At 44.7% G+C, this 17,233-nt stretch overlaps 1 protein-coding gene across 1 annotated transcript in view; it reads left to right on the top strand.

The window, feature by feature from the left end:
* Window positions 1–17,233, top strand: part of LOC137417748 (lipoprotein lipase-like) — a 63,649-nt gene that overhangs the window by 28,386 nt on the left and 18,030 nt on the right. The window contains exons 3-5 of the mRNA XM_068103649.2: window positions 1,643–1,914; window positions 3,597–3,776; window positions 16,234–16,348. Coding sequence (XP_067959750.2) covers window positions 1,643–1,914; window positions 3,597–3,776; window positions 16,234–16,348 — 567 coding nt within the window. The remainder of the gene's footprint in view (window positions 1–1,642; window positions 1,915–3,596; window positions 3,777–16,233; window positions 16,349–17,233) is intronic.

The following is a 17,233-nucleotide window of genomic DNA, read 5'->3' as shown; positions in this document are numbered from 1 at the left end:
CGTTGGTAGATTGGCAGCAGGATCGTTGGTAGATTGGCAGCAGGATCGTTGGTAGATTGGCAGCAGGATCGTTGGTAGATTGGCAGCAGGATCGTTGGTAGATTGGCAGCAGGATCGTTGGTAGATTGGCAGCAGGATCGTTGGTAGATTGGCAGCAGGATCGTTGGTAGATTGGCAGCAGGATCGTTGGTAGATTGGCAGCAGGATCGTTGGTAGATTGGCAGCAGGATCGTTGGTAGATTGGCAGCAGGATCGTTGGTAGATTGGCAGCAGGATCGTTGGTAGATTGGCAGCAGGATCGTTGGTAGATTGGCAGCAGGATCGTTGGTAGATTGGCAGCAGGATCGTTGGTCGATTGGCAGCAGGATCGTTGGTAGATTGGCAGCAGGATCGTTGGTCGATTGGCAGCAGGATCGTTGGTAGATTGGCAGCAGGATCGTTGGTAGATTGGCAGCAGGATCGTTGGTAGATTGGCAGCAGGATCGTTGGTAGATTGGCAGCAGGATCGTTGGTAGATTGGCAGCAGGATCGTTGGTAGATTGGCAGCAGGATCGTTGGTAGATTGGCAGCAGGATCGTTGGTAGATTGGCAGCAGGATCGTTGGTAGATTGGCAGCAGGATCGTTGGTCGATTGGCAGCAGGATCGTTGGTAGATTGGCAGCAGGATCGTTGGTCGATTGGCAGCAGGATCGTTGGTAGATTGGCAGCAGGATCGTTGGTAGATTGGCAGCAGGATCGTTGGTAGATTGGCAGCAGGATCGTTGGTAGATTGGCAGCAGGATCGTTGGTAGATTGGCAGCAGGATCGTTGGTAGATTGGCAGCAGGATCGTTGGTAGATTGGCAGCAGGATCGTTGGTCGATTGGCAGCAGGATCGTTGGTAGATTGGCAGCAGGATCGTTGGTAGATTGGCAGCAGGATCGTTGGTAGATTGGCAGCAGGATCGTTGGTAGATTGGCAGCAGGATCGTTGGTAGATTGGCAGCAGGATCGTTGGTAGATTGGCAGCAGGATCGTTGGTAGATTGGCAGCAGGATCGTTGGTCGATTGGCAGCAGGATCGTTGGTCGATTGGCAGCAGGATCGTTGGTAGATTGGCAGCAGGATCGTTGGTAGATTGGCAGCAGGATCGTTGGTAGATTGGCATGCAGGTTTTATAACTTTGGACATGTTGGGGGAAAAAACCGTTTATTCGGTCTCTCCCAGCATTCCAGGACAGAACGCCATTGTTTGCATTATTCAAGGACCATGGCTCATGCGGTAGTTTGCACAAGGTCACCTGCAAGGCCAGCCAAGGAATGGCGTCGTCCAGACCGCGACTAGTGAAACGCTATCTTTATTTTTGAAATTGTTCTGTGTCGGTGCAAACACTTGGTCAACGCGACTCGTGTGCGCCAGTTCACACGTCTCATCTGTTGTTTGCGGGGCAAATGCCTCCGGAGGCTTTGATGCTCAAAGAACACAATCCTGGCCTTGATTCCGCTGCATCGAATTCACTTCTGACACTTTGCAAAAGAAATGGGATTATTTCGTCCTATTAACCCGGGTTAATAAGACGCCATTGCATCTCACCCCATTGGATTAAGGAAAATATATTTATTTTAAATGAGTTATCTTGTCCTTTTTTTTTCTTTTCTTTTTCCAGGCCACGGCGTCACATCTTCAAAGGGCCTTGCATTGACATCTTGGCCGAGCCTTGAAAATGCCATGAACAACAGCTTCAAAATACTGGTGCGCAATGCAAGTGACATCGAAGGCAGCGGCTGCCCAATCGAACTTAGTCTGGATTTTCCAATCTCGGAACTTATGGAAAGAAATGGATTTTCCTGGAAAAACGATTCGGATGGTTCCGTGATGCTGGGAAGTTGCAATTTCAACATCTTCAAGAAATCGTTCTTCGTCATCCATGGCTGGTCGGTAGGTGTTCCGCATGCCATGACGATTGATGTCGACACGCCGAGTACCTGGAGCGGTTAAAACGGAACCAAATTCGAATTCTATCCATTGACCACTTCCGTGTTTGGTTATTGAATTTTTCAATTTGCAGGTTTCTTTTCACGTCGAGATGGAAATTGAAAAATGAAAATGTAATCTCGATGAAATTCCCAGTTAATTGTGTGGAGGTAGCCGATTGGTTCGCATTTCGATGTTGTGCAGATGTAGTCAGGTTCACTATTTTTTTTCGTTCAAAATTTTGGTAGATTAGCAAAACTACACATTTTTGGAATATTCAGAGCATGAGGAATCCAAAAATTAATGTTTACATTTGCGTAAACACCTTTGCGAAAATGACCCTCAGGACAGTGATGAAGATCTGTAAAAGCATATTCCTGAACGGTGTAGACCTAGTAGATCCTGTGTATAGGACTTATAGTTCAATCTGATACTACCTATAACTTCCTATAACAACCTATAACTTCAAAGGACTTGCAATATCATGTATTATGTAATACAGTTATATCACACATATAAAGACAATGGCTTTCAATTACCTTTGTTTGTTGCTTTTCTATAACCCTGAGCACTATTTTGAGGCCTTTATTGGATTCCTTGACCCAGAAAACATAGGATTAGCATATTTAATTAAGTTTCTAGGTTGACTACAACCCGAGATAGCGCAAAATACGTATTTTATGGCGGCCATTTTGAAAATCCAAAATCTGTGTCTGTGCAAATGGCAACATTGATTTTCGGATTCTCCAGGCTCTGATGATTCCAAAAATGTACAGGTTTGCTCATCTCCAAAAAATTTGAACGAAATTATATTTAACATAGTGAACCTGACTATTGTGTGCCCTAATTGGCTGTGAAAACCATGTGACGTGACATAGCCTATGAGAGGCTCACAAAGAACGACTACTACCTCAATGGCTATAAATTGGTCCCACCTTTTGGGGTCACCTGGGGATAGGTCTTAGGCCAAATATTTTAGGAAATGGCCGGCCAGGCCTAATGTGCAATGTAAAGTGTGAAGCATTTGTAATTTGACCTACTGACCTAGCTATGGCGATGACTTGCCCGCTCTTCGCAAAGGGCACCGTAGGATCTTTAACGTCCACCGACCAATGTTGGCGGATGGAAGGCCCAGGCATCCAGACACTTATGTAATGCCCTGCTGGTGAAATACCATGGTGGCAGTTTACATCTGGACCGAGAGTCAAACCGAGCTGAGACGGCACCGAGGTGGGTGTGTCTACCTCGAGCCTCGGCTACCATGGCGACCTCCACACAAATCTCTGGGAAATTGATGGAAATCGCATTGGATGCTTAATGGTGTACATTACTTTTACATATTATAACAACGACAAGTTATTCTTATTATGATCAAATTGAGTAATTATATATTTCAAATTGGCTTTGTTTTTTCTCTTTAATACTGAATTTAATAATTTGGTGTTGTACACGTATGGTGCCAAATCTGTATAGATACTTGTTATAAATTTTATCTTTTGATTGGATGTGTCCATCTGTGTCACTTAAAGCTCCATGTGCAATTGAACCCCTTCCTCTTGCACATCCTCTCTTTTCTCATTTCCTTATGGAATATTCTCTGCTAATGAGTCTGTGAATTGATGAGGGGCTCCATTTTTGCCTTGCAGTTGGTACCCTTGCCAGACACGTGGATCGACTCGCTCGTGGCTGCCATATTTCACAGACACCCCCACAGCAATGTGTTTGTTCTGAACTGGCTGGATCTCGCTCAGGTCCGCTATGCCCATGCTGTAAAAAGGGGGCACCGAGTGGGCCGCCATATCGCAGCCTTCATCGATTGGCTTAATGCAAGTACTTCTTTTTTGCACTCGCTAAACTGTTGTCACATCCACAAGCTCCCATTCACTAAAGGAACATTCACAGAGTAATTGAATACATCAAAATGACTAACTTCTGCACATTTGGGACTAGAACGGCACTCTGTAGAGCACATACCTCCGCCAGGCTGATTTGTTTACTTTTTCTATCCCACTGGTAGGCCTGATCTGCGTTCGGACCTGAACCAAAATCGAATCGGCTTGTTCTTCTCGCCGACCCAACTCGTCGTCCTAGTTTTGTCATAACCCGTCCACAATTTTTTGAAATACCGTGCCATATATCGTTTAGGCCCTTTCGCTAAATATGGTGAAGATTCATTTTAAAAATGAAAAAATTCGCGTATTCAGATCTTCACCAAAATTTAATCGAGTCTTCCTTGTCACACCCATGTTTTGTCCGAATCCGTCCACAACCTTGTCAGATATCCTGCTGTACATCGATTTTGCCCCCTCTCTCAATGATGAAGAATCACTTAGAAAATTCTACTAGCCGGATCCAGATCTTCACCAAAATCGAATCATTTCATCCTCGTCAACCACCCAACCTCTCCACTAAATTTTGTCCGAATCCATCACCAACTTTTTGAGATATCCTATTGATAAACACCAGGAGTGAAAACACAACCTCAGCCCACCTTTGGTGGTGCAGGTAAATATATAATTGGAGGGCAGGTAAATATATAATTGGAGGGGGTGGGGAGGGGCGGTGGGAGGGTGGGGGGGGGGGGGGGGGGGGAGAAAAGTGCAAAATAAGGGAATTTTCAGCAGTAAACCTAAACGTGAATGACTAACAAGAAAAGTCGCCAATGTGTGGTGGAGGAAAGAGATATTTTTATGATCGGGCAATAAGATTCACACCCCCACATTAGTCTCAGCTCTCTCTGACGGGATGTGAGAGATTGCGATGACTTGCAGAGATGTGGATGAAAATGATGCCGGTGGTTAGGTAGCTCCTACATACCTGGGTACACCCCTCAGGTTCCGCAGTCCTAAACCGATGACTCTTGCATAAAGGGGACTCCTCTTCTGGCAAATTTAATGAAATTATCATCAAAATTATAGGTTGGAGGTTATTTAGCATCAAATATATATAACCTTTTGCTAAAAAGATGCAATTTGACAATTATTAAAAAGTTGTAAATTGACAATTTTTGTGAAATGACAGTCACGTGATGACAATATTTCATCTATGAGCGTGAATCTGTGGCAGGCAAACAAAGCGCCCTCACCTTGCCTGCTGTTTACGGACATGGGGATGAACGATGTCCAACTCGATGGTAGAATAGTCACGTCAGACGGGTTCGTTAACATTGACCGTCTGGGCTGGATGGTCTAAGACCCCTCCGACTCCCCCCGTGAATGACCGAGATGACGGTAGGAGTCATTGCGGTCTTTCAATTACTATTCCCCAAGGATTGTTCGATCCAGGCCAAACCTGGCGACATGCGCAAAAGGCAGAAAGGTGGGAAAACGTTTCTTACAATTAAAATTGTTTATTACTAGGGCATGCCCGTACTATATCTATATCTAAAATTATATCCCCCCCTCTATTTACATGAAATGGTTTGGTCCATGAAATGTTTTGGTTCATTCGCAACGCCAAAGCGAACGGCGAACGCTTTACATGAAATGGTTTGGTTCATGAAATGTTTTGGTCCATTCGCAACGCCAAAGCGAACGGCGAACGGCTTGCGAGTACAGTGACAATCCCCCCGGGGTTTTAATTAGTTTTAAAACATCGTTTAACGCCAACATAGCGCCAACATAGTTTGCCGACGGGAAATAAATGAATACGCTCTCAAATGTGCCATCCGAGGCAGAGTGTGTTCGCCACGTTCGGCACACGCGATAGCTCGCTGCTCTCTGATTGGTTGAATCGTTTTTTGGACATAGCTCGGTAAGTAATTGTCCGATTAATATGAAACCTTGAAAAGGCACATCCTCGGGTCCCCAGCAATATACCTGGCAAGTTTAAAGTATATCGGACCCGTGGTTGTCGAGAAACAGCGGTCACAGACAAACAAACGTACAAACAAACAAACGTACAAACAAACAAACGTACAAACAAACAAACACACAGAGATTACTGGAATTATAGATAGATAAAGGATACAGGGATAAGGAAGGATGCTATGAATAAATAAATGGGATGAACAAAGTGGTCGATAGATCCAAGTAGGGATGAGGGAATACACGATGCTATGTGTACAGGAGAACTAAATCGACCAGTTAATGGCGCCAAATACCAGAATCAACAAAGAAACAAAGGGCCAGCCGAGGACTTGAGCAAGTCATGAGGCTTTTCTCCACCATGACGGTGTCGTGCAGGCTGGTAATGGTGATCTGGTGCTAAGCAGATCAAGCGATTCCAGGTATACCAATGCCAAATGGGTAAGGATGGCACATCAGTGGTGAGACACTTAAATACGAGTGGAGAGAGGGTGATTTATCACCAAAGGAGTTTGTGGATTTACTCGTGGATGATCCATCAGCAGATCATGAGGGAGAGGAAGTATCACACCACGAGGAAGCTGAGACTCATGAATTTGTTTACATAGCTATCATCTATGATAGTGATTAATAATTTATTAAATTAAGTGGTTTAATTTGTACATAGACAAAGTCCATCCAATCGATTGTTGTATAGGTTGTGATCTTGAATGTTGACGTTTTAAAAGCTGGATCTTCGGAAGTATTGATTGTAAAATACTCTCGCCATGGTAACAATCTTAAACAATGAAAGTCTTACACTACCGAGGTTGGTAATGGCTGAACTATTATTCTCCGACACATACATGTCACTGTGTTGTTTGTGTTTAAATTGATGCAGAAAACAGTGTTTATGCATAATTTGGCCAAAACAGCTATTGGTTAGACGTTAGATGATCACGTGACTACACTTTGATGGTACAAATAAAGTTCACAAAATATATGGAAAGGTGAATGTTGCAATGTTCCACCAAAATAACTTTACCGAACAATCAAATTTGGGGAAGAGTATGGTTTAGGCTTCCAAAAAAATAGTAATCTGCAAAAATGACCCTGTGGGCGGTGAAGGGAGGGCATGGCCTATTCAACTCTTGGCCCATGGCCTATTAGGTGATGTATGATGGCATTCGTTTGTACGTCATAAAAGCTATTTTTGGATCATAAAACTGGAGACAGTAGGTCTTCATCCTGGCTTTGATTTTACGCAAATGATGGGGGCATTTGGGGATTCAATTATCGTTAAGATATCAACAGGTAACTTAAATTGAAAGAAACCTGTTCGGTTGAGCCAGCCCCAATCAATATATCAATTTGTCCTATTCAATACATCAACTTGTTCATCTTCAGGTAAATAAACCTGTCATCGATCCTGATCTTGCGACCATTGAACGAGATGAAGTTGATCGAAAGGATGGGTATTTTATTAATTATCTACACGCACTTGAAGGTCTTTATATTAAGTATTTGGATTGCAAAACCATTGGGTCTTTATTTAACTAAATCATGGTAGGTTGAGTACACGCATGGTGGGGCCAAAGCTGCATTTTCCTGGCCCTGACTTTTCCTGCATGACCTTCTACTGTGTGTGTGTGTGTGTGTGTGTGTGTGTGTGTGTGTGTGTGTGTGTGTGTGTGTGTGTGTGTGTGTGTGTGTGTGTGTGTGTGTGTCATGCTTTTTGTGTCTATTAATTGCGTAAATCTAATTAATGACGGACGTCTAATTACCTTTTGCAACAAACAACAACAGGCATTTTAAGGCCATTTTCCCTGCTAGAGCGGGGGTTAGCCTTGCGGTCCCCATGACAATCTTCTCCATTTTGCCCTATTTTCTGCATCTCCCCTTGTTAACCCCCTTGCCCGCATTTCTTCTTCGACCATCTTTAGCCAAGTCTTTCTCGGTCTTCCCCATCCTCTACTTCCTTCTACATTCATTTCCATCACTCTTCTCACCCAGTCACTTTCATCCTTCCTCAACACATGACCAAACCATCTTAACCTGTTCCTCTTCACAGCATCAATCACAGGCTCTATTCCCATCATCTTTCGCAAGTCATCATTTGTCTTCCTCTCTCTCAACGATACTCCACACATCCACCGAACCATTCGCATTTCCACCCTTTCCAGCCTTCGTTGCTGCTCGACGTTCATTACCCATGTCTCGCTCCCATAAATCATAACACTTCTCACACATGCAGCATACACCTTTCCCTTCAGCTTCAACGACACTCCCCTCCTCATCAGCACGCCACTCAGTTCCCGAAACTTCTTCCATGCACATCTCACTCAAGCAACCGTTGCCGAGTATCCACCTTCTCCATTCAGCATGTCTCCGAGGTAACAAAATGTTTTCACACCTTCCAGCTTCACGCCGTCTCCAAGATCCAACTCAACATTTCCTCCATCTGCAGCTCCCTCTGTGCACACCTTACATTTGAATGTAGCTGCCACACTGGTTAATGACCCTCTCAAACCACTACATTTTTGATGAACCCACTCAGGGCACATGGTACATTGAATGGAGTTCACTCCGACACCCTTCCTGCACACAGCACACGGCCACTTCCCAGTTCTTTCCACCTCACCACATGCTTTACCACTTGCCATCACCTTCGTTTTTCCGATATTCACCTTCAGACCTTTTGTCTTCATACATTCCTTCCATTTGTTCATCTTCTTATTCCGTCCATCCATTACCTATTACATACTATTGAAATGTACCTTTTAACTCTTTAGACTGCTGAGACCCCTTTGACCTTTGAAGACCCACAAGACCCCTAAGACGCATAAGACCCCAAGGACAAAAAAGTCCCCGAGAACTCAAAACAAAATGTCTCAAACGACCCAGATGACCCAAAAGAACCAGAGGCCTCAAAAGACTCCAAGGACCCAAATGACCCCCCCCCCCCCCCTCTCTCTCGAGTGCTGCAGGCAGGTATACTCCAAGGCGAAGATAATTGAAAATTTGGTCCAATGGACCAATGGGTCCCCTAGATAATTTAAATAGTGAAGTTCGTCAAACACAGAAACACTTTGGTAAGATATGTGTATATATATATATGTATATATATGTGTATATATATATATGTGTATATATATATATGTGTATATATATATATGTGTATATATATATATGTGTATATATATATATATATGTGTATATATATATATATATATGTGTATATATATATGTGTATATATATATATATGTATATATATATATATATATATATATATATATATGTATGTATATATATATATATATATATATATATATATATATATATATATATATATATGTATGTATATATATATATGTATGTATATATATATATGTATGTATATATATATGTATATATATATATATATATATATATATATATATATGTATATATATATATATGTATGTATATATATATATATATATATATATATATGTATGTATTGTTACATATTTATGTGAATGTATGTGAATTACCATTCAGGTCTTTGCTTATCCGTGTGTAGTATATTAAGTTGTTGTGTAGTTGTTGTGGTTGGAGGGTCAGGAGCCCTTCTGAGGGAGTGGCCGGAAACGGAAGTGACCGGAAACGGAAGAGGAAAAGACACGAGGAAAAAAGGACGAGTATTATTCTTCCTCGCCCCGCTCCGACAAAAGGTGGGATCGACCTTGCGCTGCGTGGAACAGCGGCGTTCCGAAGCCTGTCTGGCGAGAGGAATTACCGGAACGTGTACCTGCCCGGTGGAGACGTCAAGTTGACGTGGGGCCGTGCATCGAACCCGCGTCTGGCCTCGTTCGCGGCACCGTCCAAACAGACGCGTGCGGGTCGCACGTTGGGGCCTAACGCGCCTTGCAAGCGGCGTGGGGTTTGGCTTGCTCTACCGTATCCGCTTCGCGTGGCCACGAGGGGCTGCAGCCTCGGTGCCTGGTACGATACCTGCCCGGTGGAAAAACGTCCACCCGGGGTTCGTTCAACCGCCCGAGAGCGGCGACGGCGACCATCATCTTGGTCAGGAGGGGCCCAGAGACATTGTGCGGGACCGAGACCAAAAGGGTGTCGTGAGTACTCACCGGGACACACATGTATAAGATGGCCATCTTACTCATAGGGAATTGATTGTGGCTGGGGAATTGTTGATGGTAGTGTATTGTTGATTGCTCGGGGAAAATCTCCGTGGTTGTGTCATTGAAATATTGTTGATGGTTGTGTATTGTTGATTGCTCGGGAAAAATCTCCGTGGTTGTGTCATTGAAATTGTATGGTATCATTACCATTGGAAATATATCCTTGAACATCAGTTGTCTCCTGGGTTAAATTCATATGGATTGCGTGGCGAAAGCGCATATATAATACAGCTTGCTGGCGGAGTTCCTCTCACGGTCCGGGGGTCACCGAGACCAGGTATTCACCGAGGGGACCACGTAACAGAATTGGGGGCTCGTCCAAATTACGATTTGCGGTTTCGCAATTGGGTCTACGTCCGGGATTTAAAATTGTATAAAATAATAAAATAATAATTTTTTTATTAATTAAAATTTATTAATTAATTATTAATTGGTAAATTTTTTTTTTGAGAAATTGGGGTAAAGTCTTGGGTGGAGGTTAACAGGTGTTAACGATAGGCACCATGGCGTTTGTGGCACAGAACTTTGGGGTGACCCCGAGTGAGGCACAGTTCCGAGCGTTGCTAAAGTCGGACCTCTTGAAATTGGCCAAACACTTTAACTTGGAGGTCCGAACTAATTTGAGGAAGGCAGAGTTGCAGGCCACAGTGATACAATCTATGGTGGGATTAGGAACATGGGACGAGTTAGCCTGGGAGTGGCTACCCGAAGAACCAGAAGACGTTGAGCTCCGGAAACTGGAGTTGCAATTACGGAGCCAGGAACGGATTAAAGAAGAAGAAAGGAAAGCAGAAAAGGAAAGAGCAGAAGAAGAAAGGAAAGCAGAAGCGAGGAGAGAAGAGAAACAAGCAGAGGAAAGGAGAGTGGAACGAGAACTCCAGGAAAGGTTAAAAGAAGAAGAAAGGAAAGCAGAAGCGAGGAGAGAAGAGAAGCAAGCAGAGGAAAGGAGAGTGGAACGAGAACTCCAGGAAAGGTTAAAAGAAGAAGAAAGGAAAGCAGAAGCAGAGGAAAGGAGAGTGGAACGAGAACTCCAGGAAAGGTTAGAAGGGAGAAAAGCAGAGGAGAGGAGAGCTGCAAGGGACCTCGAAGCAGAGGAGAGAAAAGCGGAAAGGGAATTAAAGGAACGTGACATGGAGCTTCAGCAAGAAATCAAATTCAAGGAGCTGGAGTTAATGAGAGAACGGGGAGAGGCACCACCCTTGCTGACGGGGTCGACACCTAACCAGAAAACCTGGGATGTGGGCAGACATGTGAGGCTGGTTCCACCGTTCAGTGAAAAGGAAGTCGCGAAATTTTTCCCACACTTTGAGAAAGTGGCTCGACAATTAAACTGGCCGGAGGAGGCCTGGACCATACTCGTGCAAAGTGTGCTGGTGGGGAAAGCTCAGGAAATTTATTCGGCGCTACCAATGGACCAATGTGCAGATTATGAGGTACTGAAGAAGCACATCCTCAAGGCCTATGAGTTGGTTCCGGAAGCTTACAGGCAAAAATTCAGGAATGCCAGGAAGAGGGAGAGTGAGACCCATGTGGAGTTTGCCAGAGTGAAAGAAAACATGTTTGATCGGTGGTGTGAGTCAAAAGGAGTCGGGAAAGACTTCGAGACATTGCGGGACTTGATCCTGGTGGAGGAATTCCAGCAGTGTGTCCACGAGGACATCAAAGTGTACCTGCAGGAAAAGAAGGTACCAAAGTTGTGGGACGCAGCCACCATGGCAGATGATTATGCCTTAACCCACCGAATAGGGGTCCACAAACCTAACTCCTCGCCTAGATCTCCGCAGGGGAGGTGGGGAACAGCAGGTGCGGAGAACGACCATACATGGCGGCGGCCTCGAGATGATTATGGGGACAACTATGATACCCCACCGGTTCGAAATCAGAGGGATGCGGGCCCAAGACAAACTTATAGTTCGGGGGGCCCGAGGCAGACCCCGAGTTTTTCCTCCGGGCCTACTTGCGCGTTTTGCAAGAAACCTGGACACTTGATGTCCAGTTGTTACCTCATGAAAAGGGACAACCCAGAGCGGAGTCCGACTATTACAACTCCGAATGCGATGGCTAGCGTAAGAAATCGCCATCAAAAGGGTTACCAACCATTTATTTCAGAGGGGTTTGTGTCACTGGATGGAGCCTCGACTAACCGGAGACCGGTTAGGATATTGAGGGACACAGGGGCCCATCAATCTTTAATGCTTGAAGGCATTTTGCCATGGTCCGAGGAGACGGCAACGGGGGATAGTGTTCGTTTACAGGGGATCGGGGGCGGTGTTAGTGCTCCCCTTCAGGTCATCCAGTTGGAGTCCGATTTGGTGTCAGGACCGGTCACCGTCGGTTTACAAGCCACGCTTCCTGTAGAGGGTGTATCTGTGGTTATCGGGAATGATTTGGCCAGGGGTCAAGTTTATGGTAACCTGAGGGTTGGTAAAGAGCCCAGCAGGGAAAATAACATCACACCAGCTCGGGATGGCGACCAAAGTGCCAAGTTATTTGTAGGGGGACTGAACTTCAAAACAGAGGAAGAAGTTCTGACCTCTGTCTTCAACAGATATGGGCCGCTGGTGGAAGTGCGGTTGGTAAGAGACTGGGAAACGCAACAGTCAAGAGGGTTCGGCTTTGTCACGTTTGCCAGCACAAAATACGCCAGAGAGGCAGAGAAGAATTGGAATGGCAAGGATTTGGAGGGTCGGACCATAACAGTAGGGAAGGCATTTCGTAGGCGTCGAGAGGTCTACAGGAGAGGACAACTGGGCGGTAGTTTTGGTAGTGGCCAAGAAGGAGACCGCTATTCATGGGACTACAGGGACCAGTGGTCCCACCCTAATTATTAGGGAAGTTCTGAGAAGTTGAAGCACTGAAGGCGGCGGAGCCGCCGAGCCAAGATTCCTACACGAATTAACCGTGAACGCCGTTCCTAAAGGCGTCCATGTAGTGAACTTTCATGCACGGACTAACCGTGAACTCCACGTTCCTCAAGGCGCCCATGTAGAGAACTTTCCTGCACGGACTAACCGTGAACTCCGCGTTCCTAAAGGCATCCATGTAGTGAATACTCGGCTTGGCCTCCCGGAAAAAGTGCTATCGAGTTGCTTAACTTTGGATCTTTGATCAACCCCTTAACCTTCATTCCCAAGAAACTGACGGTCAAAGTCAGAGGGTCATGAGATGGAGTTGGATTTGGCAGGGACAATGTCGTTGTTGGTACTTAGTCCAGAGGGAGTAATCTGGAGGGGTTGTGGTGAAATTTTGGTTGCTTTATTTTTAAGTGATAACTGTGCCCGGGGGGAACGGATAATGTGGGGGGGGTTGAGTTATCTGGTTTGTTTCTCCAAATTGGCCGGCAAAGAAAGTTTTCGCTGGGTTCAAACTTTCTTTCTTGAAGGGGGGGAGTGTTACATATTTATGTGAATGTATGTGAATTACCATTCAGGTCTTTGCTTATCCGTGTGTAGTATATTAAGTTGTTGTGTAGTTGTTGTGGTTGGAGGGTCAGGAGCCCTTCTGAGGGAGTGGCCGGAAACGGAAGTGACCGGAAACGGAAGAGGAAAAGACACGAGGAAAAAAGGACGAGTATTATTCTTCCTCGCCCCGCTCCGACAAAAGGTGGGATCGACCTTGCGCTGCGTGGAACAGCGGCGTTCCGAAGCCTGTCTGGCGAGAGGAATTACCGGAACGTGTACCTGCCCAGTGGAGACGTCAAGTTGACGTGGGGCCGTGCATCGAACCCGCGTCTGGCCTCGTTCGCGGCACCGTCCAAACAGACGTGTGCGGGTCGCACGTTGGGGCCTAACGCGCCTTGCAAGCGGCGTGGGGTTTGGCTTGCTCTACCGTATCCGCTTCGCGTGGCCACGAGGGGCTGCAGCCTCGGTGCCTGGTACGATACCTGCCCGGTGGAAAAACGTCCACCTGGGGTTCGTTCAACCGCCCGAGAGCGGCGACGGCGACCATCATCTTGGTCAGGAGGGGCCCAGAGACATTGTGCGGGACCGAGACCAAAAGGGTGTCGTGAGTACTCACCGGGACACACATGTATAAGATGGCCATCTTACTCATGGGGAATTGATTGTGGCTGGGGAATTGTTGATGGTAGTGTATTGTTGATTGCTCGGGGAAAATCTCCGTGGTTGTGTCATTGAAATATTGTTGATGGTTGTGTATTGTTGATTGCTCGGGAAAAATCTCCGTGGTTGTGTCATTGAAATTGTATGGTATCATTACCATTGGAAATATATCCTTGAACATCAGTTGTCTCCTGGGTTAAATTCATATGGATTGCGTGGCGAAAGCGCATATATAATACAGCTTGCTGGCGGAGTTCCTCTCACGGTCCGGGGGTCACCGAGACCAGGTATTCACCGAGGGGACCACGTAACAGTATATATATGTATATATATGTATATATATATATATATATATATATATATATGTATGTATATATATATATATATATATATATATATATATATATATATATATATATATATATATATATATATATACATACATACATACAGACTTGGCATTTAATATGGAATCTTTTTTTTTTCTTCTTGACTTGGGTTTACTTTCTTAACTCAGTATATCAATCTGGTGAGTTTCTTTTACACTTTGGTGATTTATTTGTTAAAAGAACCATGTCACGGATTGTCTGTCGCAGCAAGAAGTCAACAACAGGATTATATCACAGGTGGCGTGGCAAAATGTACGGACAGGTGCATTTGACGATTGGCTTCACAGTCGGGTATACAAGGGTTGTTGCATTCTGTATTAGTGGAAAGCAACTGCTGCACATCTCCAAAAGTTATTGTCGCTTCCTCTGGAGATGGTCCGTCAACTCGACAATGCTGTTTGTCATGGAGTGGTGGCTTTACGAAATTACGGTATGAAACAGCGTGCTATTGCTCGGCAGTATGGCATCACTCAAGGTCAGGTGTCAAAGATCCTGAAACGAAATGCTCAGAGGGGTGTCCCTACTCCAATACCGAGGCCAGGACGTCCCCGCAGAGCCACAAGGAGAGATGATCGCCAGCTGCACCGGTTAGTCCGCAATGGCCGTACCAAGTCAGCTAATCGGCTTAGGGCTGAGTGGCAGCAACTGACAAATGTGCCTGTATCCAGAAGGCTAGTCAACCAACGACTGGTTCAACACCGCCAGCGCCAGCGCCGATTGCAGTGGGCCAGAGAGCACCGTCAATGGCAGCCAGAACACTGGAATCATGTGATCTTCAGTGACGAGTCTAGATTTCTGGTCTATCGTCAAGATGGCCACGTCCGAGTATGCAGACAAGTGCATGAAGCCTCCAACAAAGATTGTATAGTGCCAAGAGTCCAAGCTGGAGGTGGTGGGGTGACCGTTTGGGCTGCTTTTCATGCAGGGGGCAAAACTGACCTGGTTGTTCTGAATGGAAACCTGAACCAGTTCAAGTACAGGGCCATTCTGGAGGAAACATTGCTTCCATTTGCTTGTGCAGCCTTTCGAGGAAACTTTGTCTTCCAAGATGACAATGCACGGCCTCATCGTGCTCGCATGATCCAACACTTTCTTGCTGACCGTGGTGTTGAACATATGGAGTGGCCTGTCATGTCCCCGGATATGAATCCGATAGAGAACTTGTGGGCAGAATTAACGCGTCAAATCGACCACTTGGACCACCAGCCTACCTCTGTGTGTGAATTGCAGTAGGCTATTGTCACTGCATGGCAAGCGATTCCTGTCCAAACCTTGGCAAATCTCGTGAACAGCATGCCGTAACGTGTACGTGCTCTCCTGAATGCTCGTGGGGGTTACATGAAGTACTGAACTGTAATTTTACTGTCGGTAATCCCAGTCGTAATTGAACTTTTGTTTTTGTTAAAAAATTTTTTGGCTAATGTGAAAAATAGAGATACTGCTGGAAAACGTACAGAAGTTTAACACAGTACTGTCCATGAATTGAGTTCGAGATCAGTTTACATCACTTTCAAGGATCAATTTATTTGCTTCGAAATGTCAAATATGGTTTTTGTTTCTTTTAAAGGTCACATTAACAAAATCTAGAATAATTTCAACATAATTCCAATGAACTTTTGGTTCTAAGACATCTTGAAAAGTAAGTTCACCCCCACAAAAAAAATATTCCATATTAAATGCCAAGTCTGTATATGTATGTTTGCCATTGTTTGAAGGAGACAATACTGGATATTGTCGTCTGTGTGAGCTGGAATTGAAGCAAAAGTTTTGCCGCTGATGCAATAACCTTTTGGCTTGTGTAGCCCATGAGATATGGTGCTGTGAAGTCTCCTGATAAATGACATTATCCTCCTTTACACAATCCAGGAGCAGTGGGGGTACTTGCCTAAACGTGTCCACCTGGTGGGATTCAGCCTGGGAGCTCACGTGGCTGGCAGTGTTGGCTCTGCTGTGAGCCGCGGACAGATTGGCCGCATTACTGGTAAGTTTACCTTCGACGTGGGTCTGCGGTCGTTCCACTGGCCAACTCATTCCACCACAATAAAGTATTTGTGAAGGACTATTTGTTGGTTTATTAACATTACGTGTTCTTGTACATATACAAGGTACTCCTGTCAAAAGTTAAATGTATCGTCTGGTCATTTAAAGGATACAATCACCAAACTTATTTGCAGTTCTTAAATGTTAAAATATATATGTATATCCCATACTTCATTAATTCATATCCATCCCTAAACTGACATACCTGATTTGTATTTATTACTTGCAAAATCGAAGATTTTTCAAGTATATTGGTCGGTTGCGTTTGTGGGTCTGTCTGTCTGTCTGTCTGTCTGTCTGTCTGTCTGTCTGTCTCTGTCTGTTTGTCTGTTTGTTTGTCACCGGCCTACAGGTCACAATTCTAAACCGATTGTCACGAAACTTCACCAAGTTGTATAGGTCGTCCCAATTGAGAAGCCTGTTGTTTTTGGGGTCAAAAGGTCAAAAGGTAAATTTCTAAAATCCTCAATTTTCATCCGACTGACTTGAAATTTGAAGAGGACTTGCATATCTGGTCACTGAATTCAACCACCAAGTATATTTGAGGTCAAAATAGGTCAAAAGGTCAACATAGGCCAAAAGGTCAACATAGGCCAAAAGGTCAACATAGGCCAAATTTCTAAAATCCTCAATTTTCATCCAATTGACTTGAAATTTGAAGATGATTTGCATATCTGGTCACTGAATTCAACCACAAATTATATTTTAGGTGAACATAGGCCAAAGGGTCAACATAGGCCGAATTTCTAAAATCACCAATTTTCATTTGATTGACTAGAAAATTGAACAGCATTTGCACATCGAGTCACTAAATAAGGAAACTAAA

This window comes from Myxine glutinosa, chromosome 4, assembly GCF_964187855.1.
Source record: "Myxine glutinosa chromosome 4, kmMyxGlut1.1, whole genome shotgun sequence".
NCBI lineage: Eukaryota > Metazoa > Chordata > Myxini > Myxiniformes > Myxinidae > Myxine > Myxine glutinosa.
Note: the sequence above shows the minus strand (reverse complement) of the source record. Positions and strands in the feature narration are given on the sequence as shown.